The 25,025-nt window shown below is 39.4% G+C and overlaps 2 protein-coding genes across 3 annotated transcripts in view; one reads left to right on the top strand and one right to left on the bottom strand.

Moving 5' to 3' along the window:
• The window catches only part of RANBP9 (RAN binding protein 9), a 28,120-nt gene extending 10,375 nt beyond the window's left edge, over positions 1 to 17,745 (top strand). The window contains exons 3-14 of one of the 2 annotated variants that reach the window (XM_053396796.1): positions 288 to 340; positions 1,370 to 1,537; positions 2,975 to 2,997; positions 4,446 to 4,630; positions 6,057 to 6,169; positions 8,776 to 8,884; positions 10,048 to 10,238; positions 10,863 to 11,010; positions 12,858 to 12,931; positions 15,417 to 15,568; positions 16,194 to 16,305; positions 16,781 to 17,745. In XM_053396796.1, the coding sequence (XP_053252771.1) occupies positions 288 to 340; positions 1,370 to 1,537; positions 2,975 to 2,997; positions 4,446 to 4,630; positions 6,057 to 6,169; positions 8,776 to 8,884; positions 10,048 to 10,238; positions 10,863 to 11,010; positions 12,858 to 12,931; positions 15,417 to 15,568; positions 16,194 to 16,305; positions 16,781 to 16,911 (1,459 nt within the window). In that variant the 3' untranslated portion in view covers positions 16,912 to 17,745. Of the gene's footprint in view, positions 1 to 287; positions 341 to 1,369; positions 1,538 to 2,974; positions 2,998 to 4,445; positions 4,631 to 6,056; positions 6,170 to 8,775; positions 8,885 to 10,047; positions 10,239 to 10,862; positions 11,011 to 12,857; positions 12,980 to 15,416; positions 15,569 to 16,193; positions 16,306 to 16,780 lie in introns of both variants that reach the window. The other variant, XM_053396795.1, reaches the window with a different exon arrangement.
• The window catches only part of NOL7 (nucleolar protein 7), a 59,746-nt gene extending 35,090 nt beyond the window's left edge, over positions 1 to 24,656 (bottom strand). The window contains exons 1-8 of the mRNA XM_053396817.1: positions 24,427 to 24,656; positions 23,230 to 23,290; positions 22,261 to 22,319; positions 21,198 to 21,229; positions 20,432 to 20,513; positions 19,420 to 19,541; positions 19,266 to 19,343; positions 18,402 to 18,486 (exon numbers count right to left, since the gene is read on the bottom strand). Of these exons, the coding sequence (XP_053252792.1) occupies positions 18,419 to 18,486; positions 19,266 to 19,343; positions 19,420 to 19,541; positions 20,432 to 20,513; positions 21,198 to 21,229; positions 22,261 to 22,319; positions 23,230 to 23,290; positions 24,427 to 24,611 (687 nt within the window). The 5' untranslated portion in view covers positions 24,612 to 24,656 and the 3' untranslated portion in view covers positions 18,402 to 18,418. The remainder of the gene's footprint in view (positions 1 to 18,401; positions 18,487 to 19,265; positions 19,344 to 19,419; positions 19,542 to 20,431; positions 20,514 to 21,197; positions 21,230 to 22,260; positions 22,320 to 23,229; positions 23,291 to 24,426) is intronic.
• Between the last annotated feature and the right edge of the window lie 369 nt (positions 24,657 to 25,025).

Below are 25,025 nucleotides of genomic sequence, written 5' to 3'. Positions count from 1 at the left end.
GTTCTTTTCACATGCATAGAAACATCCTGCATTTGCATTGGCCCAAGTTTACAGAAGCCAGTCCAGATTGCTTACACCACAAATCTAACTTCACACCTCTCAATGAAATGTGTATCTAGTACCTGTCAAAAGAACATGTGTGATATATTGTGCTATATGAGAAACTGAAACTGCCAATCCATACCTCTTTAATTCAATAGTAGCGAATAGATTTTCTTGCAATGTTGCTGTTTTGAAGTGGTCATTTGAAATTCAAAAAGGATAAACTTTTTTTTCCAATATTACAGTTATATGGGGATTGGGCTCTCTGCTCAAGGTGTGAATATGAACAGACTACCAGGTATGATAAGAAATCATTGTTTTGTTTTAAAACATTGTTTTATTCCTGTGAGATGCTGATCAGAACATCTTTTTTAGATACTAATCCAGATAACCTGTAAAAACCTTAAAATCCTGTCGCTAGCATTTTGTAAGTTACGCCCGCACATGTGAGTGTGGGGTTTGTAAAAATGCTCTCCAAGCAAGAAAAATACTCCAGCTGACAAACCCATCACTTAATAAAGTTATCCAAACCCAATCCCACCCTCAAATAGTTTCTTAAATTTCCCTCCATAAGCAGTGATGGGAAGGTTTATCTTTCTCCTCACCCCAAGTTCCATTTCAAAACAGTTTTTATTTTCCTCCTCCTATCCACATTCCAGTACAATTCTATATATGTCTACTTAGGGGTAAAGTCCATTAAGCTTAAATGAGCTTACTGAAGGTGGTGCTGGCTGAAAGGCACTTTCCCCCTTCTCCCAATCTAGTATCCCGACACTTCATGGTTTCATCCTCTATCTCTGCATCACCAATTCTTCCCCAGGCTTTAAAACATATTCTCTCCTCCAGCCTCACAAATATGCTACCAAACACTCAGAAGTCTCATCTCTGTGCTTCTTTGTATTGCTTGTTCTATGATAAGAGGCCTTTGGATTTAGCAGCTTGCTGCTGCAGCTCTAATGCTACTTTGTAGTTCTTCTAATACAGCAAAGCATTTATACTCTAAAATTTCATAAATATGCTGAAGTACAGTTTTATGTTCCAAGTCACATACCCATATATTTCATGTTCTTAAAGTAGTAAAGTAAGTTTTAGCTTGATAAGAAGATAAATATTGCATTACATCTGAATTTCCTTCCAGCATTCCAATACTCTTCTCCTGTGCTTGCCCCCCAGCCCTGAGGTTAAACTGTGTTTCCAGTTTATGCATAGCCTTATGCTTATTTTAGGCATATGCCTATGGCTTAACCTTTTTGAATTCAGTTGTGTTTATTTTCAGATGCACCATCTGATGTGCTACAAAGCTAAATGCTACATGTTTTGTTTTAAGGTTGGGATAAGCATTCATATGGGTACCATGGAGATGATGGACATTCATTTTGTTCCTCTGGAACTGGACAACCCTACGGTCCAACATTTACAACTGGTGATGTCATCGGCTGCTGTGTAAACCTTATCAACAATACCTGTTTCTACACAAAGAATGGACATAGTTTGGGTATGAAGAAGAGTCACTGATAATTAAATGTATATCAAGATACCTAATGAAATGGTGATAGCACTCTTTCCAAATCTAAGATGTTAAATATTACTTTGTTGTTGGAGCTCAGCACAGAAAGAAAACGTTAAAGAAAGTTCAAATACTGTTTCCTCAGTTCTAGGAGGACACTTGTCAGGGCTCTTGTCCGTAGCTCTTTGAGGTTTCAAAAGAGCTCCAATTTTGCAAAAGTTAATATACAAAATTGCTCTCTTCAAAACTGGAAGAAAATCAAATTTAAAATAAACATTCCGCCTAGAGGCAACTTACCGTATGACTTTCTATATCTCAATAATTTGGATCATATTTTCTTTCTATTCTGTTGCTCCCCAAGCCAAAATTCATTTTGCACAGTTCTTACGGTTTTTATCAGCAAAACATAGAACAAAATTAATGAAAACTGTAAAAATATTGGTAATCTGGTACAGTCATACCTTGTGTTGTGTTAGGTTCATGTTGCGCCTTTCTGGCTTGCTAATGCGGCAAATCCAGAAGTGTATACTTCCGGGTTTTCCTGCATGTGCATGCGCAAAAGCATTCTGTGCGCTTTGCACATGTGCAGAAGTGCTCTATCACGCTCTGCGCGGAAGTGCTACTCTAGTTGCGGACTTTGCGGGGTGCAAACGGCACCCCGGAACGGATCATGTTCGCAACTAGAGGTACCACTGTAATAGCTTTGCAGTTGTTTGGATCTAGGCTTCACTTCTGCTGTGGCAGAAGTTAGAGAGGTAACTTTTGCCAGTTTGCCTTTCCCCTTGCAGCACTGTGCTCCTTCAGGAAGTCTGCTCCAGGGGGTTGGAATACTCTGTGGAGCAGTGTGGGAGTTTATGGTGGAGGCTGATGGGGAAATTGGCAAAAGTCAATGTGTTTCCCCTGAGTCAAAAGCATTTTGTGGGTAGAAGAATCCCTTCTGCTCGTGGAGGTGAAATCTTTCTCTAACCCATGGGCTGGTTATTTTAAAGTAAAAAACAAATTCTCAAATAAGCTACATACTGTTGCCATCTCCCTAAAACAGATGCTAAAAGTTAACATGTTAGTTCATTCCTTGGCAATACAGGTTTCTTAACAAGTTTTCCTGTAAACTGTGTAAACTATGGTTTACCTGGTAAAACAGGAGTTGATAACCCCCTTGCCAACTCTGCATCCCTGTTTTTATTGCCTTTTTATGTTGCATTATCATAGGTACACAAAATACTCTGCCTGCTTCTTAACAGCATAAGAGTACACCTAAGTAAATTCTAAAAAATGAGAATAACTAACCAGTAATATTTCCTGTCCTCTTGAGATCTAAGCTGCTCAACTTAAATTATATGAGCACTGAGTATGTTGTATGATTAAAATACATTTTTCTACGTGACTGTGGCAGCACAAATATTAATTTATGTCTCTTGATTACAGGTATTGCTTTCACGGATTTGCCGGTAAGATAAACATACTAAAAAATTCAAAAGCATTCCTATGTAAAATACACATTTCCCTACTTGTATAATATGTGTTTTTCCTTTTTTTGTATTTTAAAATGACAACCATGGTAGCAAAACAACAATTTGCAAATGGAACAAATGTTTCTCATTTTTACTGGAGGTTTTTATGAAACTTCCAATTTTCACAAGAATATTGGCAAAATGCTATAAACATTGCCTTCCATTTGGTGTGTTAGTACTTTGTGTTAGCATTTATGACTTTTGATGCTTCAGCAAATATTTAGATTACATAGTAGGAGTCACAAGTATGGGGATATAAGTTAGTAGTAGAGCTCATCCTTTGCATGCGAAAGGTCCCTGATATAATCTCTGGCAGCAGCAGCAGAAGAAGAAGAGGAGGAGAAGTTTGGATTTGATATCCCGCTTTATCACTACCCGAAGGAGTCTCAAAGTGGTTAACATTCTCCTTTTCCTTCCTCCCCCACAACAAATGCTCTGTGAGGTGAGTGGGGCTGAGAGACTTCAGAGAAGCATGACTACCCCAAGGTCACCCAGCAGCTGCATGTGGAGGAGTGGAGACGCGAACCCAGTTCCCCAGATTATGAATCTACCGCTCTTAACCACTACACCACACTGGCGCTGGAAAGACATCTGTTGAAACCCTAGAGCGAGTAGTGGTTCTCAAACTTTTTCTCTAGGCCACACTTTCAGAATAAAAATTTGCTCATGCTACACCAATTCTTTTATTGATAAGAAATACATTGGAAAACAAAAAGAAACAACTCCTAGCAGTGCTTGATTTATAACATAGAACACAACTGCTTTTTAATATGATCATGGGACATTCAGAATGTATAAAACAATGCAGCTATGTACGAACATTAATCATTCCCAAAATATAATTATAAATGAGCCTCTTACATACATACCTTAAGTATATATTCAAACTCAGTGAGAGGTGTGAGCTTGCTTTTGCGGTAATCTCATTTATATTCGGTCTAATTTGAGTCAAACTCTCGTCTCCTCAACAACACAAAGAAACCTTTCTCTTTTCTGATTTTTCATATTTGTCAGTTGAAAATCCCTGTTCACAATAATATGTTGTGGAGATGTAGAAGAATAGGCTCTTGAAGAGAGACGTGAATACTGCTTCTGGTTTTGTGTATATAAAATTACTTCTCTACTAACACTATACTATACTACACTACATTGAAATGTTTAAATATTTCTTAGATTTCCCTTGATTCTTCCCGCCACACTTGCCATCCTCTTCTGAGACACTGCCTTAGAGCATGGGTGGGCAAGTGTGATTCAGTTTTGTTTTCTGCTGGTGGCACTTGCAGTCATTTTGTTGCTCTGTATATCCAGTAATTTGCTTTCATGCCAGTTTAAAGTACATTTGGATTTTGAGAGATTAAAGTATGTATTGCAATTATCTCTTGCAGCCAAACCTGTATCCTACGGTTGGTCTTCAAACACCAGGAGAAGTGGTGGATGCGAATTTTGGACAGCATCCATTTGTGTTTGATATTGAAGACTATATGCGAGAATGGAGAACCAAAATTCAAGCTCAGATTGACCGATTTCCTATAGGAGATCGGGAAGGAGAATGGCAGACTATGATTCAAAAGTAAGCATTTGAAGATTATAATAAGTCCTTCCTAACCTAAATTTCTATTCAAATTGAAGAGATTTGATTAGTCTCTTCAGTCTTAGAAATCCTAGTCTGCATATATGTTGTTGCATACTTTTATGTCAGTGGAGGTAAGTTTGCAACACCTGTTAAACTGTGTCATTTGTATTTGTCTGGTGACATTATCTCCATGTAGAATAATGTTTCTTCTTGTGTAGTGAAGGGGGCTAGAGAGAGGTACATGGATGTGAAAGCAATGCCTACTGGTAACTGCAATAGCTTTTTCTCTCAAACTTCAGCAATGCAAAAATCATCCCATGCATCTTGATTTTTAAAAATCTGTGTCATGACAGTCTCCTTCAATATGTGTAAATTTGGATTAAGTAATATGAGAAGTAGCTGTTACCTTTTGTCAATCAATGATTCTAGGTCTGCTTCCTATATATAAAACAATTAAAAGACTTGCACACTTTGTGTCACACCAGTATCTGACAATAATGATAGAATGATGACATGCACATTAATTTCTGATTCAGTGCTATCAGTTTCTGCTAGATTGTGCCAGTTAAACAACAAAAGCACCTGACAATATCTCTTTTTGCTATAGTAGTAATGATGCCACCATACAAACTTCAAATACTGTTGATTTTTGTCTCTTGAGTAGCTTCTGAAAATTGGCCATGTGCATATAATTAATTGATTGATATATTTATTTGCCCTCCATTTTGTATGGACATGGTGCTTCAGTTTTAACTCTGTTTCTGCTTTGGATGAGGAAGGGAGGAATGATACTGCACATGCTCTCCGTTCTGTAAACACAAAATTAACATACCATTTATCAGCCTATTTCTACCTTGCAGCTGAAGATGCTAAAGTTTGCACCAGCAACCTTATGTGCAGCTTGTTTGCCCCTCCAGGGAACTGCTGATTGCTCCTCTTCTGTGTTAATATCCAGAACTGCCTTAGGTTTCAGCGCTTAAGAAATTTCCTATGCTCAGTGCTGCTTTGTATGCCTAAATTAAATATTTGATTTAGCAGCAGCATTAAATCACTTAACTCTTCTAGACTAGCTCCATTGTCTTGAATAGGAAGTAAGAGCAGGGGGTCTCAGGGTTGTTACCTTGGCCACTCTCATGTTTTGTATCTTCAGTATCCTAGTAACAAGCAGCCAAATAAATGTTGCTGCGTACTTAAAATATACATAAGCATACATGTTTCATTTGAAAACATGAAAAAGTGGTAACTCTGCAAGGAAGCTGCTTGTTTAAATTAATTTGTAGTGCTAAAAGTGAATATTAGAATATTATCCCAGGATATTTCATAATGTAAATTTACCAAAACCACTTCTCAAGGATTTTGAGTTCTTTGTTTGAAAAGTTGCCTCCAGGCTATGTATTTACTTGCATATGTTCACTTTTTACAGGATGGTTTCATCTTATTTGGTACATCATGGGTACTGTGCAACAGCAGAGGCCTTTGCAAGATCTACTGATCAGACTGTACTAGAAGAATTGGCTTCCATTAAAAATAGACAAAGTAAGTCTGAAAAATACTGTAATTTTTAAAAATTCATTTTTATTGAATTTTCCACTTTAACAATCCAATCAAATCACATTAAATATTCCAAATTATACATATCAAATAGTCTGAATATTTTGCCAAATTATAAATTTTTAATAGGACTTCCCATGCTTCACGTTCAGAGGGTTCTGATCATCTCATACTTCTACTGCTTTTCATAGTAATTTCCGATGGTTCCTCTAATTCTTTTTGTTGTTGACCTTCATTCTTTCACAGCCTCTGAGTTGTTCCCACAAGCGAGTTAAAACAAACAATGATGTGTTTTTGTGTGGATTTTATGTCCATAATTCCCCTCTATAAGTTCGCAGCATCTCACACGCTGGTGTTTCTGCCGAATCAATCCGAAAGTCTTTTCGCTACTGGCAGCCGCCATCTTCACTCAGTTCCGATAAAATCAAATCTAAGCGTCTGCTTTTCCCAGACTGGTTGCATCAAACATTAGCCTTTCCAGGGGAAATTTACCAAATCAAACTGGAAACACAAATATAATGACATATTAGAGGCTCACCTCCCCCTATGACGATTTGTAATTCTGCAGCCCGGTCTTGACTTCCAATCATGGCGGATTTCCAAATTAAAAGTGCGACACAGCTCCCACATAGATTCCAGGAAACTGTCCAAGGTTTTTTAATATCTCTCCAGCGGTTAATGAGATTCTGCTTCTGTCTGATGTCCACACATTGGAGAATCTTTTATCCTCTTCCAATCAAATCAAAGATCAAAAGCCCTAATTATATAGTATTATTATTTCCACACAGTTTATATATTTAGAGCCATATTATATTAACAAATACAAAACTTTCCAATCTCGCTTGTTAATGTAAATTTTTCTTCGGGGGGGGGGTTTGCCAAATAATATAATAAAGCAAAGTACAGTAATAAGAGAGGCTCTCCCCCCTTTCCGTTCCTTTCCAACATACCAACTTAGATGTTATGAAAAATACTGTAATTTAAATGTTCAGATAAATTTTTTCCTTAGTGCTCCTTATTCAGATTTACAGAATAATCAGCAGTTAGTGGTCACTGTGTTCCATAGATGATACAAAGAAAAAAGGTTATCTAAATATAATTAGCAGGGCCGCCACCTGATAAAACCATGATTAAAATTAATTCATATAGATATTATTATTATTATTATTATTATTATTATTATTATTATTATTAATTTGTGCCCCGTCCATTTGGCTGGGTTTCCCCACATATTAATGCACTTGGTATGAGTGCATTTTTACAATACAGTAAACCCTCAATATATGCTGGGGTTACATTCCAGGGATTACACTTAAAGCCAAAATCACATATAGTGATTGGATGCAATGGCAGGTGGGATTGCCGAAGTGTCCCATCCCCCCCCCGACTTCTGCCCCCTTTTTAGTTGTTTTTATTTCTTTGCCAAGCATGTGAAGCTGAATGTACACAAGTTAAATGCACGTAAATTGCAGGATTATTGTATCGACAGATGTATAACTTGACAGTTTAGCCAGCAAAAGCTATTCCACAGTTGAGAGATCATCAATAATATTTTCTCTTACATTCCTATTAGTCTTTGCCCTACCAATTACTTTTGGGTTTTAGTGATTTAGGCAACAGTCCTAAACTAACTTACTTGAGAGTAAACCCTATTAAACTTAATGAATGAGATGTGCTTCTGAGTATAGGATTGCGTTTTAATCATTTAAAGCAATAGTTAATACATACATGAAATTAACTGATTATTGAACTTAAAGGGACTTATTTCTGCAAAAACATGCTTGGGGATTGCTCTTAATAACTTTCAGTCATGCTATTTAACTAATCTTTACCTTAAATTAGAGTTTTGCCTTATAATTGGTGTAACAGAATATTTCTCTTGATATGCCATGGTGCAGTTGTCAGAGTTTCTGAAGGGATTCTTTGCCTGGCTGCTTCTGCTTGTTATTGTTGCTGTTGCTTTTTTTATTATGGTATTTATTTATTTATTTATTTATTTTATTCTTTGAAATCTGTAAGCTATTTTGTAGGTCTCCTCCTTTCAAAGGCAGGATTTGCAAGTTTTAAGTACTAATTGGGTGTGTAAGAAAGATGCAATTTTGTACTTGATTTGATTTGATTGATTCAATTTATATACCTCCCTAAACCTGGAGGTCTCAGGGCAGTTCACAGTTGATGTAAAGTATTTGTTGCAAACCTGTCTAGCAAAATCTGGTGAAAGTTGAGGACTTTTAAGAAGAAGTGTTTAACTACATCAAGGGTGTGGAACTATATCAGGGGTGCAGGGTTTCCTCTGCTGGCCAAATTTGACAGGTGAGTAGGACTACACACATCTGTCAATCACCTAATGTAATAGTGGCATCAGATGATAGACCACGGTCGGGTGATCTCCATAACCACAGCCTAGCTTATGGATGGTTACATTGGTCTCTTTTGAAGGTACTCTCCCAGCACCATTCAGCTGATGGTTGGTGGAAGCGTTGCCTTCAAAGAGACCTGCTGCATTAGACAATGTGGGTTGCATTGAAAGAGCTTGCTAAAGCAGAGGGGAAATGTACAGTTCTTAATCTGTTTCTTCTTTTTCTCCACAGGAATTCAGAAACTGGTTTTAGCAGGAAGAATGGGAGAAGCCATTGAAACAACACAACAATTGTATCCAAGTTTATTAGAAAGAAATCCTAATCTCTTATTTGCTTTGAAGTAAGTCTTAAAGTACCGTATTTTTCGCCCTATAGGACTCACCGGCCCATAGGATGCAACTAGTTTTTTGGGGGGGAAATAAAGAAAAAAAATTATCCCCCCCCCCAGCCACGGGAACTCCCACAGGCTCCCCAGGCTTACGGATAGCTTCCTGAAGCCTGGAGAGAGAGAGGGGTCGGTGCGCACCGACCCCTCTTGCTCTCCAAGTTTCAGCGAAAGCCTGCATTCGCCCCATATGACACACACACATTTCCCCTTCATTTTTGGAGGGGAAAAATGCGTCCTGTAGGGCGAAAAATACGGTAAATAGTTAGTACTGTAAATTGCTGTCTAATCATTGGGAGTTTATGTGAACACCCTTACGACTTTCAAGCTTCCACAATAGTGAATGATCTTGTTGGTTATGTTAGTGCAGTGAATTTCAAAAAGTTATTTGAGTATTAACTTTTATTCCTCAGTCTTGAGAACAACTCTGTATGCCTGTTGCCCAACAATGTCACAGAAATCTACTTCTTTTTTCCTTCTATAATTTCAGCTTCTAACCAGGAAAAGAGAGAGGGAGCAAATGCCCCTCCCCACCCCACCCCATTATCTGAGAATGAAGTACATAAATAGGTCTGTGCTAATTTGAAATACCTGGACCAGATTTTTAAAATATGGTGAAGTGCTGTCATGTGGCACTTTAAGAATTAAAAATAGTGCCGCTATTACTGGGGATGAGCAATACAATTCACCGCTTCTCCTTCAACACTAGAGTAGTCTTTTTCTTGTACACTAAGGTGTGTGAATATCCACTACTGGCCATGTAATCCACTTAAAAAGGAAGAATTAAAAACCTGCTGTAAAGCTTATGGGGCTTGAGGAAGCAGCTGCAGTTAGGAATTGAGAAAAGGCCCTTCCTCTGCCGCAAAGCTCCTTCATTTATTCCCCAATCTTCTATTTTTGAATGCTTTCCAAGTGGCAGTTACTGTTACAGCTGTGGAAAGGCGGGGGAAGAAGTAGATGCTCTCATTCTGCAGTAATGATTATATGTTTCACTGACCTTCATTTGTATTAAACAGCAACCAAACTACTATAATGCAAATCATTAATAATACTGAGAGCAATTAGATTGTTGAAATTATATTGGCTTCATAAACTAACTCTTCTCTCGTGTTTCCTAGGGTACGGCAATTCATAGAAATGGTCAATGGTACAGACAGTGAAGTACGATGTCTAGGAGGTCACAGTCCAAAATCTCAAGATAGCTATCCTGTTAGTCCTCGATCGTTTAGTAGTCCTAGTATGAGCCCCAGCCATGGAATGAATATTCACAGTCTAGCAACAGGCAAAGGAAGTAGCACACACTGTTCTGGTGAGTTTGAGCTGGCAGAAGCTGGTGTTATACAGAGGTGTTTCACTTCTGGATCTTCAGTTTTTCATCCATCTGTCTATTAGCATGTGAAATGCTTTGTGTTGTGGCTGGTGTCCCGCAGTGTTGCCACTCAGCTCCTTGCTGGCACTAACAACTTTTCCTCTGCACCTGTCTTATTTATAACAATAGAGACAGACATGTCCCATGGTGTATGGACAAGTGGGCCTCTCTTTCAATTAATCACTGCAGCTATTGCCACTGTCATAATGTTATTTAAGAAGCAAATAAGGATCAAGCAAGGAGATTCTTCCAAAAGTTTAAACCTCATTACAGTTGTCTCGCAGGCAGAAGGAGTGGTTTCTCTTGCTGCATCCCATGCTATCTAGACCACAGTAGATCAGATAATGGACAGCTTGTTCATACTACTGCTGGGGAGGGAGGAGAGATTATGGGAGGAGAGTCCTTTCAGGTGCCAAAAGACAGAAACCATATTGTTTTGAGGTTAGCCTGCCCTCTATGCAAAACCCATGTTGTATGGAATTATGAATATTCAAAATAAGCACACGTTTGTAAATTCAAACACTAGATTATTTTTAAAAAGAATTTTTGCTTTTTGGGTTTTAGGTTTTGAAAGTAGTTGCAGTAATGGAGTGATATCAAACAAAGCATATCAGTCTTACTGTCACAGTAAACATCAGTCCACCAGTTTGAATGTACCAGAGCTCAATAATATAAATGTAACACGGTCACAGCAAGTTAACAGCTACTCCAGGTAAGTACACTCATTCCAACCTGATACCACTGTTCCTCACCCACCACTGTTCGTGATTTATGTACTGTACTGATTTTCTAGGACAGGTAACTCGCATCTTATGTGGCGGCTGCGTTCCTAGCCATCACGCATATAAGCGAAATTGCATAAAGCCAGGATCCCCCAGAACTGGGCTTCACTGCAAGGTGGAGGGTTGCTTGTCCAGCTTTGGGAAGGCAGCACAGGGGTTTGGGGATGCTGCCAGAGCCCTTGCACCACCTTCCCAAAGCTGGGTCCCACGATCACAGCTTTGCATAGATGCAGGGGAGTAAGTAAATTGGAGAGTGGGTTGTTTTCCCCACCCATGCAAAGTTGTGATCACATAAGTAAGATAAGTGCAAGTTGTGAGTTACCTGTATAGGCTATTATTACATGCTTCAGTGCCTCCATATCACCCTAGTGGGTGGACTTCAAATATTTTTCTCTCTGCTTTTAGTATGGGGTATGCACTAATCAATCACTACTTTCCCCACGTCAACCACTTACTATTCAGGGACTTTTCTCCCCAGTCTCATATCAACTGTAGGCAGCCACCATTCTTGAAACTGCTGTACAGCACACTTCTCTGTGAAATCCCTTTCCCTCTCTTAACCCCCTGTACAAAGAGAGAAAGTTTAGAGGAATCTACATACCACCTGTCATGTGGATATATTTCAGATACTCTGTCTGAGAGGAGAGAAACTGGAAAATCTCATACATGTCTATTTTTTAAAAATTAAACACACACGAGCCACAAATAAAATATTTTTCACATGTCTATTTAGCATTTCTATATTTTAAAACTTGCCTGCCTGGTACCAATATGGATAAATGACAAACTCTAGCCCTGCTGATGCATTATCCTATTTAGGTCCTATCTATGTTGATGTGGTGGAGGGTCATGCTTTTAGCATGGCTCCCAAAATATGTACGTCTTTTGTGTGGTTGTCTGCAGAGAAATCCACAAAATTGTGAATATGACCAGAGCTGGGAATATACTGGATGTAATGGGGCTTATATTTTAATTGGTGCACCAATTTCTGATAGGCTAAGAAAATCAGCTGCATAGGTTAAGTGGTCAGGAGCAACAGGGAAAGCTGGTCCTGTTTCCTGTAGTTATGTATTGTGCTATTACAAGAACTGTTGCAGAATAAATAAAAAGTGGTGACTTTGGAGATTCACAGCCCACACTTAACTTTTTAGGAGTTCATGTTCTGGCTTTTAGACAGGCCTGGTGCCAGAATATGGTGTATTTGGGCAACAAGTGCCACGGTCCCTGCAGGCTTCACCACCGCTGGACTGCCTCCATCATGTGTTTCTGTGAGGCCCATGATTGCTTAGCTTGCTTTCTCAGCTCTCTGAATAGTACACCTACATACATACCACCCACTGCCATGCCACCCACGTGCTTCTGTCAGGGGCAGCATAATTAAGATGGCAGTGCCAGTCAGCTCAGGCTTATGGGAGCAACCTGCTTGAGGTGGGCTTGCTTTTATACCCTTTGATCCACCCCTTATTAAGGATTCTTCATAATGTATTGAATTCATCATGAAATTCAACTTTCTCATATTCCAATAGTAATGTTTCTTACAACACTTTTGGATGCACAAGCTCACACAGAGAACTAGACTATCCAAGGAAGAGCTCTGTCACCCCATCAGTCAAGTGATTATTTTATTTTTTATCCTTAGGTCAGATGCAGATGTGTGGTAAAATAGGTTTTTATTCTTCCCCAGTTGCATTGTGGGACATAGTGAGGTGCACGTTTAAAAATGAGACCCCCATCCCAACTCTTTATACACTTAATGATGCATTTTTCCTCTTCTCAGCAATGATGTAGACATGGAAACAGATCACTACTCCAATGGGGTTGCAGAGACATCATCCAATGGCTTCCTTAACGGTAGTTCTAAACATGATCACGAAATGGAAGAATGTGACACAGAAATGGGTCTGCAGCAAAATTTCTTACATATTTAATATTACTATCACCATTTTTTGTTTTTGTTTACTTGCAGTTATTTCCAAATGATATTTAGGCATACCTAACCTGTTTTCAGGCAGTTTATATAGCTCTGAAGTGCTATAGTCAGTGGGAAATCTTTCTATGTAATGTCTGCATTTATAATTTACTTAGTTTGCATTGGATTATTTTCACTCTGCGGTGCTTCACTATGGCTTGAAAGACTCACACTTCCTTCCCGTTGTTGTAAAATATCTTCTGAGTTTGCATAATCTTGGAAGAGATGGAATTGTCACACAGATGCTGCTTGAAATGACTTCAGCGTTATGCCTTTTGCCCACCACAACTCCTAAGTGGTTCTTATTGTGTGGAATGTCTTCACACCAGCATCACACTTTTCCTGCTAATGAGTAAAGTAGAAACAACTACATCAGCTTTGCCTCAGCCCTCCTGATGTTTTAGATTACAACTCCCATCAGCCCCAGCCAACATGGGCAATAATTAGGCATGATGAGAGCTGTGCTCTAAAATATCTGGCGGGCACCAGGTTGGGGAAAGTTGATCTGCATAATGAGCTATGTTACTCATTTTCCCAGTGCCATAGACCAATGAGACACAAGGATGCTGTCTGCATCTGCGTGATTGAGGTAGTGTGCAAGTGTGCTTTTGATGTCATTCCCCAAATCCTTCCTATCTTACAGCCTTATATAGCATTTAGGTGCAGAATAAACTTAATTTGTTTAAATGGATCAGATAAAGGAGAACTACATGTAAAAGAGAGCGGAGCAAATTCAGCAAATGTCTGTGCTCCATTCTGGATAGTTTTTGTAAATTTTCATCATACTTTCCCAAGTTGTACCTTGAAAAACAAAACACACACCTACTAACACTACTGTAAGAATTTTTGATTAGCTATTGTTGTAGGTGTGTATCAAAAAGTGTTTGTGACAATTAATGTACCTCTTCTCTCTCTCCCCCCCATCCACATTTTTGGCACTACTTAGTTAAAAAACAAATTCATGGGAATACCAAAATATAAAATTCAGAAGCACTTTCATAGGACAAAAAGATTGTTTTCCTTGCAGTAAGCAGTTACATTTCTATAGCTACTAAGCCTGAATCAGGTCTGGAGCCATAACTGTGGTAAAGGGAGGCATTTCCAAGAAAGGAATATCTTTACTCAGGTGAAGTCCAAGAATCGGGAGCAGTTAGCGAATATCCTTTGCTTTAAGAATTATGGGTGCTTATTTCTATAATTTTAGGGAGGGTGTACTGTAAACACATTCTGGTATTTCTCCATAGTGTGTCAAATTACAGACAGATGTTTATCAGGTTTTATTTAAAATAAAAGCCCACTTGTTTGTAATAAAACTTCCATCACCATGATTTGGAGGGGATCCAACCCAGCACAAGGGCTTCTAGACTGAAGGGGAAATTGTCACCACTTTCATGCCCTGTAAAAATGTTCATGCACAAAAAGGCATGTTAGCGTCTGTCTACAAGATTAGCATGATGCCTTGCTATGTGGTGAGCCCAGAATATCACATATCAAATACTTCTTTAATGCATGAGCAAGTTGCAGAATCAGTTGCATGGTTTAAGATCGCTTATCACAGAATAGTATATTTAAATTCATTTAATCGATACAAACTTGCCTAATGAGAAATGTTTGATACAACTGGCTAAATTTAAAAGAGAACACACACAAAAACCAAAATAAAGCTTGCTTCGTTACATTTGCAGTAATATTTACAGTGGTCAGGATCCAGTTTCATGAGCCCAAGAAAGTCTTGCTTACCTCATAGACAACTGCTTCTGAATTTGAGGGAAGTTTCAAAAGCAGTTGATAATATGATTTGGATGACTCGCTTCCCCTCCTCCATCCTCTGGGTTGGTATAGACACACTAAACAAACCTAAATTAGTTTTTATTTGAGTCAGCAGACCTTCCTTGTAACCAAAGTCAAGTATCTTAGATACTTAAACAGCTCCAGCTTGTGTTTTTATTAGACCACTGCTATCAAGACTTGTCAGCTACTAAGAATAATGCACTTTTGGCATTGACCTCAGTTTTGTAGAACTTCTTCCCAAGGAAGCTTTCCAGATCCACATTCTTGGCTCCTTTGGAAGAACAATAAAATCATCATTCTGTCATACCTTTTGAATTTGGGTTCTGTGTGGTGGGTTCTGTGTGTGTGTTTTATGTGGTTTTATCTGGGCTGTTGTCACTTTTATTGTATGCTGCTTTGCAGAGTTCTCAAAGTTGAAAAATGGATTAGAAATTAAAGTCTTAAATCAGAAGCCCAAACCCTGAATTGATCAACCACAATTATTACTTTGGCCTAATTCATTGAGTTTGTGTGTAGTCAAAGCACTGTGTTCTCACTGCTGTGCTGTTTAGTGATAGTGCCTTATCATTCTCACAGAGGTTGATTCCAGTCAGTTAAGACGTCAACTGTGTGGAGGTAGCCAAGCAGCTATTGAAAGAATGATTCATTTTGGCAGAGAATTGCAAGCCATGAGTGAGCAGCTAAGAAGAGAGTGTGGCAAAAACACAGCAAATAAGAAAATGCTCAAAGTAAGTTAAAATGTGTTTCCAGTCAAATATGAGCTTGCGCTGATATCCACACTGATGTGCAATCCAGTCTATGCCAAGGAAGAGGGTGATATTTGCAGTTCTCAGCTCACTAGCTTGTCATCTGTGAAACAATGTGCTTGCACCTATTTGTGTCAAATAACCACCCAAATAACAAAACTAGTACAATGTGCGGCTGAAAAGCAGTTTGACTTGTTTTTGGTAGCTAGAATAGCTTTGGTTTTTAATTCTGTGTGGAGGAATGAATTGGATCATACTTAAGGAAATGTAGTGGAAAATGACTAAATTAAACCAGAGAGTCGGAAACGATTAAACAACAAAAAACCAGTTCCCTTTCTCATAAGCACTTTCTGTCCCACCCCTGCTCTGATAGTGAGCACTTGATCTCATACTGTGTAGTTGTTAGGAACTGTGGCTTTTTACAAATGTAACAATCATTTTCATGATTTTAAAAGAGAATTTGGAATTTACATTTGGCAAATAATAAAGAGTGCCCTCTACCATAAGCTCAATTTTTTTAGCAAGATAAAAAAATAATGCAAGTGTACTTGATTTTAATCGGATGATAATTTGATAATGACAAAATTAAGCCCGGATTTCTCAACAGGATGCATTCAGTTTACTTGCATATTCAGATCCCTGGAGCAGTCCAGTAGGAAATCAGCTGGACCCCATTCAGAGAGAGCCTGTCTGTTCAGTTCTCAATAGTGCAATACTAGGTAAGGCTTGCCATTTTTTTTCATAGCACATTTATTATTGTAAGTTAACCTAAAGTAATTATGGTGTTGTATGCCAAAAACAGTATTGTTGAAATTGCAATGGCAATTTTTGGCACTTAACCAAATCCCTTTGCCGTAAATGTCAAAGTTACACACTCATTTTCATTGAAGGATTATTTTTTGTATGACGTGGTACATCAAATGACATAAATCTTAAATTCATCCAATTCTTAAATTCTTACCAATCTTGACTGGTAAGATTCACAAGGTTTTGATACCATATAATTCCTGTATGGTTTATGTTATGGTAAAGTCTTGTGATGTGAAATATTCGGTCTCTTTTGGGATGCTGGGAAGAATTTAAAGTCCAGTTTGGTAACTGCAGAGGCACAATATTTTTGTAGGAAAAGTATCTGATAAGAAAGATTTCCCCCTCCCCTGGTCTTAAGTATAACATATTATGTAATCTTTTCAGAGACACACAATCTACCAAAGCAACCTCCACTTGCTCTTGCAATGGGACAGGCTTCACAGTGTCTAGGATTGATGGCCCGGTCAGGAATTGGATCCTGTGCATTTGCCACAGTGGAAGATTATCTACACTAGCTATGCATATGATGATGTCCAAGGTGTATAATGTGGCTATATTCAACATGAAAGTAGACCAGCTCTGCTGAATGGAGTTTGGATTTTTAAAATTATGTACTAAGGACAGGTCTGTTGCTTTACATTGCTTCCTAGTTTACAGCATGACGCAAATGATTTTCTAACCTACTGTTAGGATAAATTTTCCATCTTTAACCAGAGTTAAGTATCATTGGTAACATCAGATTGACAAACCCTTGAATTGTTCCAGACAAACCAAAAAAGTCCTGCCTTCATGGAAGGTGGGACGAAATAGATGATGTTGTGGATGTGTTAGTATGTGGGTGATGTAAACTTCAAGCAGGATAATTTGCCAACTTCCACCCCCATTATTACATAGATCAATCAGTGTAATTTGCAAAATGCATAAGTACCTGACAGTTTGGCTGTATAGTATTGATGGGAAGAAATATTTTTAATGTGTACTGTAAAACTTGAAATACTCAGGAGCTGAGTGAATATGTTTGTTGCTACTTACAATCTCAACCTGTTTCCTAGTGGTTTTTGTTTTAACATGGTCTTTTCAACTCTGTTTCCTGTTTAACTGCAGACAACTTATGTTGTAGACTCACCTGTTTAACTGTTGTATTATAACAGTATTATATGTCAACACAGTGTGGTTATGGCCTATTTATATAAAAACCAAATATTTAGTCAATTTCAGTCTTAATTTAATCTTTGTACACCCTGCATTTTTAAAAGTGCTTAAATGAGTACTCTATTGCAATAAAATGTAGTGAAACCATAATTAACCAGCCATTAAATACTTCTACATATGGTAGGATGGCTACCTTACTTTGCTTGTGTTGTGTTTTGGACTTGGGACTAGTTAATTAAACATCTCTAGTTATGAAAGTCATGACATGGGCTGCAGGGATTCCTTTGTGTTAAAAGGGTTTAAAGAACCTTTTGATGAGAGATCATAGCACTCTAGGTTCACTTTTTGTCTTACACTGCTTTAATATTAACTGAACACCAATGGGGTGGCATAGCTTTCATCAGAAGTATTTCTTTTCACAGTGCAGCTTGTATGTGAAAGTTGAAATTCGGGGCCAAGAAAAACTTGATTTTGTAATCCATATTGGTTCTTTTGCATTTTTATTTTAGCAGTTGAGATTCCAGCAGCTATTGTTTACAAGCATATATGCAACTATTAGAGATTTGTTAAAATGAAAAAGCTGTCCTGCAGAATTGTAACCCTGCAGGAGACATTCCAATCCTTTAAGGATTTAAGGAACAGAATTGCATTTCAGCATTAAATTTAGTTTAAATGTGGAAAGCTAATAAAGTACACTGCACTGTTTAGAGGAGAAAAGCAGGATAAAAATATGACAATGTCCTTAATACTTTATAGTATTTACAGAAGTTGGCTTATATGAAGCCTCTTTTCAATATATATGTAAGAAATCATATTGAACAGCTCTTACTTAAGAAACTCCTATTTATTTTCCTCAAAATGTAGTCTGTTTCAGCAGCTTATCTTTGAAGAAACCCATTGCTTTGTGAACTTCTTAGCCTTTTGCTTTTCCATTTCACCTGGTAGGAAAGAAAAAGAATTTATTAAGTAACAGCTGCTGCCAGGTCCCTTCCAAATTGTCTATGAAAGAAGTGCCAATCTGCCCCTTCACCTCTGGGTTGAGAAAGCCACAGCAACTGAGTACATTAAGGCAGACAGTTTTTGGCTTAAGTCTCACATCAACTTATCCACAGCACTAGGCGTGATACCATTCTCTCAACACAGTATCTAGAAAATCATTCTCTACCTTAGGAGGCCTGTTTGATCTCGCTAATACCAACAAACAAGGTGCTTTGAGCTCCATGCTCAGGACTATATCAACCCTTATTTTATTTATATTAACATGGCCAGCCAATCTCCCACAAACAAGAAAGCAAACTTCTTTAGGAACATAGAGCTGACTTGTCTACCAAGATGAACCACTGCTGTCTAGCTCAGTATTGTTTACACTGACTAACAGCTCTTCTGGGGTTTCAGGCAGGGGAACCTTTCGCTCGCTTATCTTGAAATACCGGGAACTTCTGCAAATCATGTGTGCTACCACTGAGCTAATGACACTTCAGTGTAAAAAATACTGCAAACACACAAGTTTATTTCTGGCCGGGTTTTCTGCTTTTTTAAAAAAACACGTCCTTTAAAGATGGGTCAGTGTCAAACCTGACACTTACAAGCACTGTCCCAGGAAGAAAACCTCCTTTACGTCGCTCCTACATAACTAACAGCTCCATGGGGGATTGTATCCATACCACATCTTCATTACCCACATAAGATGCACATTCAAAAAATAAAAAACACTTACCCCAAGACTTATTCACAAACTGGAATGCAGCTTTTTTAACATCACTTCTCTTGTTTTGAACAGAAAAATACTGGTTTGCTGAAAAGACAACGAGTCAATTAGCATAAGCTACCTGTATAACTCTACAAACGTGTTAAGCAAAAGGCCACTGTACCTGTTGTTCGGTGGCAGCCTCTTCCATAGAGATGTTTTTGTAGGAAGTCTTTGGCCACTTGCTGCTGCTTGTTGGTTAAATCCTGATCTTTTAGCTGCACAGCCATATAGCTTTCTTGGAGCCTAATGATAAAATGATACTTAGTTCTCTGTAATGTAACTTCTCTTACTAGAGCAGACCTACATAAAGAAAGTTTTAGTCAAATGATTTCTAACTTCCCTTTTTTCCTAGTAATCTAATGTATGTGATCAAGTTCTCATACATAAAGCTAATTTAAGTGACAAGTCAAAAATACCTAACAGGTATTGAGGTTATTACTTAGTGGGCAGTCCTACTTTGCGTACTATTGACAGTCTTCACAGGATACTGTTGCAAGTACAGAAGCTGCCTCTGAGCTTGGCTTTGTATTAACATGGAGATGTCTTTTGTGAAAACATACACTGTCACACGTGGCAGCATATTTTAAAGCTTGCATGATTTTAGAAATGGCTTGGAGGGGGAATAATATTACAGCTAAAACCTTAATTTATCAAATTAAAATTAAATAACTCCTCAGCTTCACTAATAATAATTCAGGCTTGTTCAAAATGAACGATGCTAATTCATCAACAGTATAAAAACCTATCGGGGTTATAAACTTTCCTGAGTAAATAAATAAAAGATGCCTTATATCAGTACTATCTATTGTGACTGGCTGTGGGTCTCCAAGATCAGATTTTTAAAAAGGCAATTGTAGTAATAAAACCCAGGATCGCCCTCAAGCCAAGCACAGCCGTTTCCTGAGTCTTACTGAACGAATGGACAGAAGTAGCCAAATCTTGTACATGGAGAATCCTTGCATACAACTGACATGCAACAGTATCTGTGTACAGTACTTTAAGCGGCTGGATCTGAGATTTTGTGACAAAATAAATGGTTATTTGGAGCAATAAGAACATCATATGCGCTTGCAGAACAGAATAAATGGGCTTTTCTTACAACATTATGACATGTAAGAATCGCTCAGCCATACCTAGTTGCCAAGTTTTCTTCACTGTCTTCCTCTGTATCTTTTTGGCCATTCTCACTTTCAGAATCATCTTCAACATTCTGACCTATAAAAATAATGGAAACTTTCATTGAAACGTTACATGTCCATGGATACCATGCAGGACTATACAGTGGTTCCTCAGGTTACATACACTTCAGGTTACATACGCTTCAGGTTACAGACTCCGCTAACCCAGAAATAGTGCTTCAGGTTAAGAACTTTGCTTCAGGATGAGAACAGAAATCATGTTCCGGCAGTGCGGCGGCAGCAGGAGGCCCCATTAGCTAAAGTGGTGCTTCAGGTTAAGAACAGTTTCAGGTTAAGTACGGACCTCCAGAACGAATTAAGTACTTAACCTGAGGTACCACTGTAATACTTTTCAACTAGTTGCAAACCCATTCCAGTAGTTTTTTTAGCCTCTTTAGCAACTAAGCAATTCACAAATGTATGTGGTAAGAGAAAGAATGACCACTGTTATCAGACAAACAGGTGCAGGTAATTGGGGACCCAGCACACTTATGATGAATATGTGAATTAAAGAACAAAGTTTACAGCACAAATGCATTTTGTGAGAAGTGAAAGTATCTCAAACTATAAGATTAATGAACAACACAAATATAGTTATCATGGTCATTATTATAATAGTCATAATATTGTATGGGCATTGTCAAGTAGATCCTAATATTTATGGCATGATACAAAGTACATAATAAACGCAATGTAATCTTGGACAGAATCGTACACATACCTTGCTCTTGCATGGCAGATGGCTGATTTTTGCTAAGGAGAAATTAACATTGGAAGATATTTAGTAAGGAACCTTTTGATCAATTATTCACAAATACAAAAATGGCACATTCATATACAGTGGTGCCCCGCAAGACGAACGCCTCGCAAGACGAAAAACCCGCTAGACGAAAGGGTTTTCCGTTTTTGGAGGCGCTTCGCAAAACGAATTTCCTTATGGGCTTCCTTCGCAAGACGAAAGCCCATAGGGAAATCTCCAGGACAGCGGGGAAGCGCAGCGCATCTTCCCCACTGTCCTCGGACCTCCTCCGAAGGCTGGCGGTGGGGCGGAGAGACCTTCTCCCCGCGCCAGCCTTCGGATGGCTGTCCTGAAGACTTGCGGTGGGAGGAGGGTTTTCCTTCCCACCGCCAACATTCAGAACGCTGTTCTGAATGTTGGCGGTGGGGAGGAAAACCCTCCTCCCACCGCAAGCCCCGGGAACAGAGGAGAAGCGCTGCGCGCCTTCCCCTCTGTTCCCGTACCTGTCCTGAAGGCTTGCGGTGGGGAGAAAAGCCCTTCTCCGCACCACCAGCCTGGCAAGCGGTCTCCATAGGAACACATTAATTGATTTTCAATGCATTCCTATGGGAAACCGTGCTTCGCAAGACGAAAAACTCGCAAGAAGAAAAAACTTGCGGAACGAATTAATTTCGTCTTGCGAGGCACCACTGTAGAACCTATTAAAATACGCACAGCAATTACTGTTAATAGCTGTGCTTACCTATCATGAATATAATAGCAAAACTAAGATAGGAAGGCTTCTGCAAGCGCCCAGTAGTAACTCAGCTTTCCAATTCCCTTGCTATTTAAGACACATTTTTAAAGGTAGGGCATACACCAGCTGCATATTATGACACTTGATTCATGCGCTGCTCTCCCCATTCTGGCCATTGGTGTTGGTTGGAAATTATAAATCCATCAGTGTAGGTGGGGGTTAGTCATTTATGGGTATTGCAGCCAAAGGAAGCATACAACCCAATCTCACTGAAATGCTTATTGGTGCTCCAGAACATACTTTGCTTACCTAGTCTGTGTTGATGATGCCAACTCCTCCAACACAATTTCAGGAAGCAGCTTTCTTTTCTAAAAGAAACCAACATTAGCAAATTATTAAGCAACAGCTGTTATTAAGCTAGCCCTTTGACAATGCTAGCAGTAATGGTATACCACGCCTAGCTGACAGTTGAGTGGAAAGTTTGGTATCTAACCATGCATTAATTTGGGAAAGGGATAAACAGGCTTTGCCCTGATATCTCATTTCGTCATTATGATTTTGTGACTAAATGACCAATGAGCTGGGCTATGTACAAGATATTTAGTTAGGTTCAGTATATCCCAGATTAAACTTCCAGACAAGTCTTGCCATGGGAAAAGGGAACAGGACACTTTGTAACTTTTCAGAGGCATCTGATTGGCTGCTGTTTAAGGACACTGAACTAGATCAAGCTTTTGTCTGACCCAGAATGGTAGAGCTTAAGTCGTTAAGCTTGCATATTTATATCCTGCCTCCACTTTGTTCATGGGTCCTTATAAAACCATACAAACAGGAACCACGTAGGTTGGAAAAGTGTTACTACTTTGAGCAAAACAGTCTATGCTGTACCCAAGATGTGCACTGTGGTAAGTTGCAACAAGCAAAGGGTGGGGCTAGGATTAAAAATACATTAAAATGTATAGCGAAATAGTTTACCTCAATAGACTGCAGTCATTAAGATAAAAAGTGGAGCAAAACTGAGTATGTGTGATATTTCACTTACATTTAAAAACATTTGGGAACTCTAGAAAATTAGTTTGTAGATAACATTTGTATATTACACATGTAAATCCCTCACACAGGTATCTGCAAAATAACACATTGGGACTGAATTTTGATGTTATTCATGGTGATTCTCAGTCTTATGGTGTGCAACTGCAGGGGCAGTATGGTACAACTGCTAAACATTTTCAGAGCGTGGAAGTTTGCTGGGCATGAAAAATAAAACTTCAACATTACCTTTTGTTCCTTAAATAGTTCTTCTTTCTGTCGTCTCTTTTCTTTTAAGGTAGCCTTTTCTCTAAGTAAATAAATAATAAGATGTTGTTTATGAAGAGAAGACATGGGCACAAGAAAAATCAATGTGTATTTACAGTCAATTGTGAGTGCTTGTTCCCAGTGCTATCAAGAACGTTAAGAGAAACTAGCTAAGAAGTGCAGTCAGGGGAAAAGAAGCATGTATTCTCACAATGGCCACAATTGTCTATGTTTAGAAGAGAGGAGGGAACACACTTAACTATTACGTGAACACAGTAAATTGTCCTTATAATATGAATGACTGAAAATTTACTTTCAGTAGACAGCATTATATTGTCAAATCTACCAAGAAAAATCTCTAATACATTCCCTTAGTTTTGGACTAAGATGTTGTATTATTATTATATCATTTGAAGATCTCACGGTAGTTCACAAGATAAAAAAATACAGGGTAAAAGCACAAAATAGTTGAAACAAGACAAGACCCCCCCCACAAACACATTTAAAAGGCCGTAGAAAATTCATCAGCCAGAGGCCTGGTGGAAGAGGATTAGGGGGCCGCAGCAGAAAAGCCCTCATGGTCCAGGTCAGTTTATGTGGGGAGAGGTGGTCCTTGAGGAACTGCAGAACTGAACCGTTTAGGATAGAATGAAGAAAATCCAAGCGTTTCTCCAGGTGGAATCACACTACCAAATCCTGGCTCTTGTTTGTCTGAAGAACTGATACTCTCTTCTCTCTAGCATGCAGCAAACTATTCTCCCAGCAAACTCCACCTACTATTTTCCTACCGAAGTAAGGCATACTTTCTCACAGCTGAGGCCTATCATGGACAAATTCGACCTTTTACGCAAAGGCCATTTACAACACTAGAAAGGGACGAAGACACGGGGATAACAAGAAAACGCAGCAGCTGCTTGAAGCCCAAGATGCAGCTACGTCAGCTTCTCTCTTTGGTTCTGGCGCCTCAGTCCTGCCGAATGGCTCAATTTTCCCACAGAAAGGCTCTTGGCGCTGCCTCTCCCCCCCCCCCGCCCCATAGGAGGAGGAGGGAGGGAGGGAGGGAGGGCAGGCGCCGGTCAACTAGAACCCCCGCCCTTCCCCGCCACGACGAGGCTGACCCCCGAAGCGCAAGGCGTCGTTCTAGGCGCGGGATGGAGAGAGTCCCACGCCGAGCTTTACCTGCGCACGCGCTCCCCCGCCAACCGGCGCGCCTCCTCGGCCGCGGCGCGCGCGCTCTCGAAGGTCACCTCCTCGGGAGCCTCGTCACTCTCCTCGTCCTCTTCTGAGGAAGCGGCGGCGGCGGCGGCAGCAGCTTCCTCAGCGACTCTTTTCCTAGCCATCGAGCGGGTCCTCCGCGCCACCATCTTTCTCCACTCCGCGAACTTCCGGCTGACCCTGCGTCCCTTTGACCCGGAAGCAGCCTGGCGGAGCGGGGACTTGCTAGAGCGGACTCGGCGCGCGAAAATAAGCTTCCGGGCAGGCGGCGTTGGCCGAGCGGCGAGGTTCCGAGGGCGTTGGAGTTGCCAGTCGAAGCCAAAATAAGGCGATTAGCAGGGATGTTGTTCTTCCCTCGCTCGCCCTCAAGGGATGGCAACACAGTAATATATCTGTTGCTCTCTCCAGCTTGGTTCTTATTTCTTGTGGAAACGTGATTTTTTTAAACCGCGACAGTTGCAACGTTGCTGCGGTCAGTTACTGGATCGGGACGGTTTTGCTGCAGCTTAAGGAAAGTTTGCACTGAGGATTTTATAAGTAAAGCAAACTAGCCTCGACTCTTT

Source organism: Podarcis raffonei, chromosome 7 (assembly GCF_027172205.1).
Source record: "Podarcis raffonei isolate rPodRaf1 chromosome 7, rPodRaf1.pri, whole genome shotgun sequence".
Lineage (NCBI taxonomy): Eukaryota > Metazoa > Chordata > Lepidosauria > Squamata > Lacertidae > Podarcis > Podarcis raffonei.
The sequence above is the reverse complement of the archived record's forward strand: the minus strand, read 5'-3'. Positions and strand labels throughout refer to the sequence as shown.